Source organism: Setaria italica, chromosome III (assembly GCF_000263155.2).
Source record: "Setaria italica strain Yugu1 chromosome III, Setaria_italica_v2.0, whole genome shotgun sequence".
NCBI lineage: Eukaryota > Viridiplantae > Streptophyta > Magnoliopsida > Poales > Poaceae > Setaria > Setaria italica.
Genome location: NC_028452.1, coordinates 24509952 through 24517684, shown reverse-complemented (window position 1 = coordinate 24517684; position 7733 = coordinate 24509952). Strand labels below are relative to the sequence as shown.

The 7733-nt window shown below is 40.3% G+C and overlaps 1 protein-coding gene across 2 annotated transcripts; it reads left to right on the top strand.

Annotated features, from left to right (window-relative positions):
- On the top strand, positions 1 to 7733 carry LOC101774575 (glyoxysomal fatty acid beta-oxidation multifunctional protein MFP-a). Of its 2 annotated transcripts, none has more exons than XM_004962272.3 (18): positions 1 to 180; positions 811 to 882; positions 962 to 1018; positions 1093 to 1146; positions 1236 to 1303; positions 1398 to 1479; positions 2191 to 2246; positions 2343 to 2645; positions 2720 to 2806; positions 3499 to 3673; positions 3753 to 3874; positions 4392 to 4555; positions 4627 to 4881; positions 5585 to 5709; positions 5828 to 5949; positions 6722 to 6870; positions 6967 to 7105; positions 7264 to 7733. In XM_004962272.3, exons 1-18 carry the CDS (start codon positions 87 to 89, stop codon positions 7297 to 7299), a joined length of 2160 nt encoding a protein of 719 aa, XP_004962329.1. In that variant the 5' UTR covers positions 1 to 86; the 3' UTR covers positions 7300 to 7733. The 2 variants fall into 2 exon arrangements, with proteins under 2 accessions (XP_004962329.1, XP_012700372.2); XM_012844918.2 differs by lacking the exon at positions 1 to 180 and adding an exon at positions 368 to 500.

The window sequence follows — 7733 nt, the reverse complement described above, 5'->3', positions numbered from 1 at the left end:
CCTCCACGCATTCTTCCTGCTCCGGCCCCGCCGCGCTGCCGCTGCCGCTGCTGCTGCCGCTGCCGCTGCCGCTGCCGTTGCCGGAGATGGCGAAGGGCACCACCGCCATGGAGGTGCGCGCCGACGGCGTCGCCGTCATCACCATCTCCAACCCGCCCGTCAACGCCCTCTCCTTGGACGGTACTACTCGTATCCCTTCACCCCCAGCCCTCCGTGATTGTCTCCCATCCCCCCCTCGTTTTTGGGTTCGTCGGTTCGGGGACTGTGTGGGAGTGCTCTCGGGTTCAATCGGCCTTGGATTCGCGCTGCAACGGTAGCCATTGGGGGATTATCTGTTATGTGTGATCCAGACTCGCCTGTGGGCTGTAGCAGCACCATAGCAATGCCATTACCTGCTAATGTATTTGCAATACTGCCTCGCCCAATCAGACTTTTACAGTCAACCCTCCCGTTCCTTGACCAACGCCTTTGTTCCCGTCTTGCTATAGCCGTCTTTTGGAGTATATGCTTTTCTCTGGTTTATTAACAAGTCAACTTATGCTTGCTTTGGTTGTTTCCTCATCCCTTGATGGTTCAGTCCTACATGCTCTATAATTCAGAATTTCTGTTTGGCTGCCTTCATAAAGTAATTTAGCAATAGTGACGTTCTACTTGCTATGTGCAACTGCTAAAAATTGGTTTTCTACTCTCATAGAATAGAACTCTGCAACGGTTTTAACCAGTTCCCCTCTAGATACCATGTTTCCCCAAATTAAAACCATTGATCACGAATGTCCGAGTATGATAGTCCCCCTTGTTTATTTTTTGCAGCCATAGCCAGTTTGCAGAGGAACTATGCGGAGGCTCTAAGCAGGAGCGATGTCAAGGCAATCGTCCTCACTGGTATTTTCTGGAAAAAGAAGAGTTCTTGTTGAGCATCTTGTGCCAGTGCTGTTCTTCTAGTGTTTCACATGTTCTGCAGGTGCCAAGGGGAGGTTTTGCGGCGGATTCGATATAACTGCATTTGGAAAAATGCCAAGTAAGATTGAGGTCGAGTGTCTAGTGTGTTGTTTCCCTTTTCACTCCCACAACTAAATGTTTTCATATCACCAGAAAACGAGAAGCCCGGATCCATGTCGATTGATTTCTTGAGTGACATAGTGGAAGGTAACTTCTCATGCTGTTGCTCTAAAGCATGCATGTACATAGGCAGAGAATTTCCATTATCTTTGGCATTGAGTGTTTGGTGCTGCCAGATGCTCGCAAACCGTCAGTGGCTGCTATAGATGGCATTGCTCTGGGTGGCGGATTGGAGGTTGCAATGGTATGCCTAGGTTATTTGGTTGGATCATGGTTTAGTCTGTTTGCTGCACTTTTTCTTAAAACTATGTGGTAATTTGTTACCTCCTTCTGTGAAGGTTTGCCATGCTCGTATTTCAACACCATCAGCTCAACTAGGGCTGCCTGAACTCCAACTTGGGATCATTCCTGGACTGGGAGGTAATCTCAACTCCCAACATTTACTCTCACTAACGCCCCAATATCTGCTCAAAGTATCCTATTTGTGCTGTGTCAGCCTTAAGCCTGAAGCCCTGAACATTAATATGTTAACTGCACCTATCTCCTTTTGGGAAGGGCCCATGTTATATTTAGATTTCCATGATGAATAGGGTATGAAAGCATTAACAGCATAAAAGTAGAATTAAATCAATTTGGGTCCGATAGCAATGCTCAATGACGCTAACAATTCAACTAGGTTAGCAATTGAAAATTTGCTGCACATAATGGAACCATAACTGTTGGAATTACCTGCTCCAAACAGGCCCGAGATGTTCAAGTGAATGAACACCACCTACAATTCCATATAACAGGAAGTGGGAAGTAGAAAGGAACAGGATGCCTGACCTACTAGCATATGTTCTTTTGAAGTGCTCCTGCTCTAACTAAATATTCGTTTAAAAGAGCATGCACTGGGCATAATAATCCTTTAAAATAGCAACAGTTTACCCCCCAAAAGTTAGTAGTTGTTGCATAGTTAGGATTCAAAATTTATGATGTTTAAATTTACATTTTATCATCTGCTGTAACAAGATAAGATAATGCCAAGGGGTGTCTTTCTTATCCTTGCATTTTTTATTCTATTTCTCAGCCAAGGAGATAGTCTGCTTTGTTTTCTTGGTCACCATCTTTAAAGGTCTTGACTTGTTGCAGGAACCCAACGGCTTCCCCGCCTTGTTGGCCTCCAAAAAGCCCTTGAGATGCTGTTGGTAAGATTACTTGTATCTAATAAGTTGCAGATGTGGTCATGACAGAAACCTGCATGAGACTGTTATTGATTTTGGACTAGTATGTTAACTTAATAGATGTCAAAGGCAATAAAAGGAAGGGAGGCACATGAACTCGGTTTAGTTGATGCCATAACTTCAGCTAACGAATTGGTCAACACTGCCTGTTCCTGGGCTCTAGAAATTGTTGAAAAAAAGAGACCATGGTTCAAGAGTCTCTACAGAACTGATAGGCTTCCAGATCTTGTGGAAGTAAGGGATATTCTTAAATTTGCAAGAGTTCAAACAAAAAATGAGGCTCCTAATGTTCCGCATCCCATAGTTTGCATTGATGTTATTGAAGAGGGAATAGTCTCTGGGCCTCGTGTTGGCCTCATGAAGGTAAATCACCAGCTGGTGTCTTTTTTTAAAAGGTTTGCCCAGGTGGTTCTTAGTGTATGTTTGTTTTCTAACAGGAAGTGCTCTCCGCAAAAATGCTTCAGCAGACTCAAACAAGCAAAAGCTTAAGACACATTTTTTTCGCTCAGCGTGCTACTTCAAAGGTTGGTAGAACTACAATGATCAAAGCCTTTTTTTTTCTCAAATACGCAGGAGAGCTATGTATCATTGCATTAAGATAGGAGAATAAAGGCCAAAATAGCCATACAAACACACACCTTATATATTTAGATTACATACGCACCCGTTCTAGATTGCCTTATCTTTTCTTCTCTCTCTCCTCTAGAAGATAGCACTGATGGTGGGTCCCACTTCCACATGTCGTCCACATCAGCAAACCACCAACCAAAACCGCTAGATGGTCAAACGTGAACGGTTTTAACAGTTGGGTGGTCAAAGATTCCTGGTTTTCGAGTTTAATGGTCGAAACCAAACCGAGGCAATAGTTGGATGGTCAAAAATGGACTTTTTCCTTATTTTAAATCCTTTTTATGTGTGAAAAATTGCCATGCTCATGTTTTTTAATCAATTATGTTCAAGTTCAAAACAGAATAAAGTGGAGTAAGTTCATTTATTTTCATTTTATTGATAAATCAAGTTTTGGTCTGAAATCGCACTTCACTCCTGTGTGTTTATGATGTAGTGCATGATTTTTGTTATTCCGGTAAGCTCCTTTTCGTTTTTCAAGTATTTTATAGTATATAGTTGTGTACCTCAAATTAAAATGCTAATTATGCTTTTCTTAGTGAGCATACTAGCTTTCATTTATCTGACCATATCAACCTATCACCACCAGATTCCAAACATTACCAACATAGGTTTGACACCACGGAAAATAAAAAAGGCAGCTATTGTTGGGGGTGGTCTAATGGGATCTGGAATTGCAACAGTGTTGATATTGAACAACTTCAAGGTTATCTTGAAAGAAGTAAATGAACAGTCCTTATCTGCAGGCATTAACAGAGTTAAAGGTAGACCTTTGTTTTTCCATTTCATTAATTTTGTTGGGACTGTCTTCATAGTTTCTCAGGAGTTTGTTCGTCTGTCCAGGCAATCTTCAGAGTTTTGTCAGACAGGGACAACTTACCAAAGAGGATTGTGAAAATAAATTTTCCCTAGTATCTGGTGTTCTTGACTATGAACAGTTCAGAGATGCAGATTTAGTCATTGAGGTAGATCCAATATCTATGTTCAGCTTTTTTCTTATTTACATACTATGAGATAGAACTAGCATGGGTTATGCAGCTTTGTCACCTATAATCCTATATGAGTGGTGGATTCAGAACAAGTTATATAATACGTGTTTAGGTTTAACTAGTTAAGTGTTTCTCATATAATCAGTATCAAGCAAACATCTAAGAAAAAAACTAGTTAAGTGTTTCTTGTATAATCAGTATCAACTATCAAGCAAACATCTAAGAAAAAAAACAAATGCATTGCTTATCTGAGGGTTAAGGATGAAAATTTTGTAATGGCAACTTGCACAACTCTTGAGTCTTGAGTCTTGGCAGTACATTTGATAACAATAATTATGTTCTTTCCTCAAAAGTAGCTATTGGCTTTTTTCTTACTTGTGTAGAGTAACTTATAATATTCATCGCACCCTTATTCTACCTAATCTGAAGTATTTACTCATTCAAAAAATAAAATAAAATCAGTGGACAGTAATCTTGATGGCTACATGGACAGGCAGTTATTGAGGATGTATTGCTGAAGCAGCAAATATTTTCTGACCTTGAGAAGTACTGCCATCATAATTGCATATTTTCAACAAACACTTCAATGATAGACCTGAACTTAATTGGCCAGAAGACAACTTCTCAGGATCGCATCCTTGGCGCACACTTCTTTAGGTAGTGCGTTATGCACCTATATTTTGTTCCCTTTTCTCAACCCATGTATCTAATTGATCCATAATTTCCAGTCCAGCTCATGTCATGCCACTGTTGGAAATAGTTCGTACCCATCAGACTTCCTCGCAAGTTGTTGTGGACTTGCTTGATGTGGCAAAGAAGATACGGAAGACAGCAATAGTTGTTGGCAACTGTACAGGTTTTGCTGTCAATCGGGTGTTCTTTCCTTACAGTCAGGCAGCTTCTTTTCTTGTTGACTATGGTCTAGATGTGTATCACATAGATCATGTGATCACACAATTTGGAATGCCAATGGGGCCCTTCCGGTAAGCAGTTAAAATATGGTTTTAGTTCCTGTTTGCAGGAATTGTAGGGTCTGCTGTGAGTTGTCTATAACTATGTACTCTTTCCATTATAATTAGTTTTGATGAAGTAGCTTCCTCCATTAAAAGGATCAAGAATGTGGCCTTGCCTTTTGATGCCATAGGAACCAAATAGGTTCTCAATCCTTTTACAAAGAATGATTGTCTGTTTACTAAGTCGGGATATGCACTACTACTGTTTCCTCTGCTATCTGTCACATGGGGTCCTCGTTTTCTTTCATGTCTCTCTGTTCAGTTATTCCATCTTCAACCTGATAACTCTGTAGTATTTAACTCTGGCTAGGTAGGAATTGTGGGCTGAACATTTCCATATAATTTTTGTGTTCTGCAGTTAACCTATCGTTATTTCTTTCCTTCCGGTAGAATGTTGTTGGACCAATACAAATATGTAATGTAGAATACATCATGGCGTGTATTCTTCCTAAATATAACTTTTAGAATTCATCTACATACCATTTGCTTAGGTACTGGTGGTATTGCTCTTTCCCTTATTTCCCCCAATCACTTGCATTATGTAAGGCAGTAGCAATATACCGTAGTTGTCCAGTTCAGATTCAATGTTACTCTTGTGATACCTTCATGCTTTGTTAGGGTAGATAGCTGTTTAATTGACAGTGAGTTCCTTTTGTGTCAATTCTTTGTACAGATTAGCTGATCTTATTGGCTTTGGTGTTGTTACTGCCACAACAAAGCAATATTTCCAAAGTTATCCTGAACGATGTTACAAATCAATGCTGCTGCTTCAGATTATGCTCGAAGATAATAGGACAGGTTATTTGGGGCTGAAATACATTGGCACATAATTTGTTTCGAACTATGAGTCCATGTGAGTTTGTTCTTATAAAAGCTGCTGCTTGTGGTGATATTTTCTTTGTGAAACACTATTCAGGTGAATCTTCTCGTAAGGGCTTCTATGTATATGACAATAAGCGAAAAGCATCTCGAGATCCTGATTTGAGAAAGTATGTTGAGAAATCAAGGGACATGGCGGGTGTAAAGCAAGATCCTAAGGTCGTATGCTATATCTTGCTCTGCTTATAAGGAGGATCTGCATGTGTTTATTCTTTTCTCTGTCCACTTCTCTAGATGGTCCGAAACAAATGCAGAACAGGCTGTGGCGAATTGCTGATAATTGTGAAAAATAGATGCCTTGCTAAAGCAATTTAAGTAAAAAAAAATATAATCTTTCCTTTACGAGGAAGTAACAAAATAGGTTTGCAAGGAACTATCTGGTTACTTATCCCTTATTCTAAAAATGAACAAAAATAACGAGTAAGAAAATTTCACGGTTTGGAGTTTGCTCGTTTCTTATCAACCATTTTAGACTCTTAAATGCTAATCTCTTTTACATTATACTTAATAATAGCTTTAATTTTTCGCTGTTTTAACTTAAGGGGGTGTTTGGGAGGCATGTGCTAAATTTTAGCACCTGTCACATCGGATGTTTGGACACTAATTAGGAGTATTAAACATAGCCTAATTACAAAACTAATTGCACAACCCCTAGGCTAAATCGCGAGACGAATCTATTAAACCTAATTAGTCCATGATTTGATAATGTGGTGCTACAGTAACCATTCACTAATGATGGATTAGTTTCTTATCAACCATTTTAGACTCTTAAATGCTAATCTCTTTTGCAATTAGTTTTATAATTACACTATATTTAATACTCCTAATTAGTGTCCAAACATCCGATGTGACAGGTGCTAAAATTTAGCACCTGCTATCCAAACACCCCTTAAGACATCTCACATCTAACAGTTGATTTGTTTTCCCTCAGCTGATGAAATTAACAGATAATGACATTGTGGAGATAATCTTCTTTCCTGTGGTGAATGAAGCCTGCCGAGTGCTTGATGAGGGAATTTCTCTGAAAGCATCTGACCTCGATGTAGCTTCGGTTATGGGAATGGGTTTCCCGTCTTACAGGTCCAATGAGTTATATTCTGTATCACTCTCATTGTTTCCCCTCTTTATGTCGATGCTAACTGGTACGCCCTCCATACGGCTACTATTTTACACCAGGGGTGGAGTGATGTTTTGGGCTGACTCACTTGGCGCAAAATACGTGTACGACAGACTGGAGGCATGGTCGAAGGATTACGGGGAGTTCTTCAAACCCTGCGAATATCTAGCTGCAAGAGCTCGTCAGGGTGCATCTCTGGTAAAAGACCTACAGTTTCTTTTCCTTTAACTTCGTTGATGCATCTATTTCCTTTAACTTCGTTGATGCATCTATGCATCCTGTCAAATGAACTTTTCTCGTACTAAATTTTCATGTTGATTGAATCACCTAAATTTGTGTTCCTGAAACTACTGCAGGCTGCCAAGCTTGACAGTGCTAAATCACGGCTCTAGGGTTTCACTGTTCATTTGCCCAGTCGTGGTTGTTAGTTTATACAGAGTTCGGTCCCATTGTTTCTCCAAATTCAAGTACATGCTGTTGCCAAACACCCGCAAGCATCAGGAGTTTGATTGTTACAATCATGCAGTTGCAAAAGATGCACAGGGAACAACACTGGAACGGAATAGGAAGGTCTAGCGATTGTATGGGCCTTCCTGGAACTGCTGTGGGTCTGCAGAGAACAGTTCCAGGGAGCTCCTCCTAAACGTTGTAGGGGGTTGTGGACTTTGTTTACAGGGAATTCCTCCAAAATCTAGGAATTCATGGTCACCAGTGTCTGTCTGGTGCGACATTTCAGTTCTGTTGCTCGATAAGTACAATTTTCATATGTACGTAACATGCGATTGTATACCAAAATAATGCACCGAGCCGCGTATTGTTTTCCCCG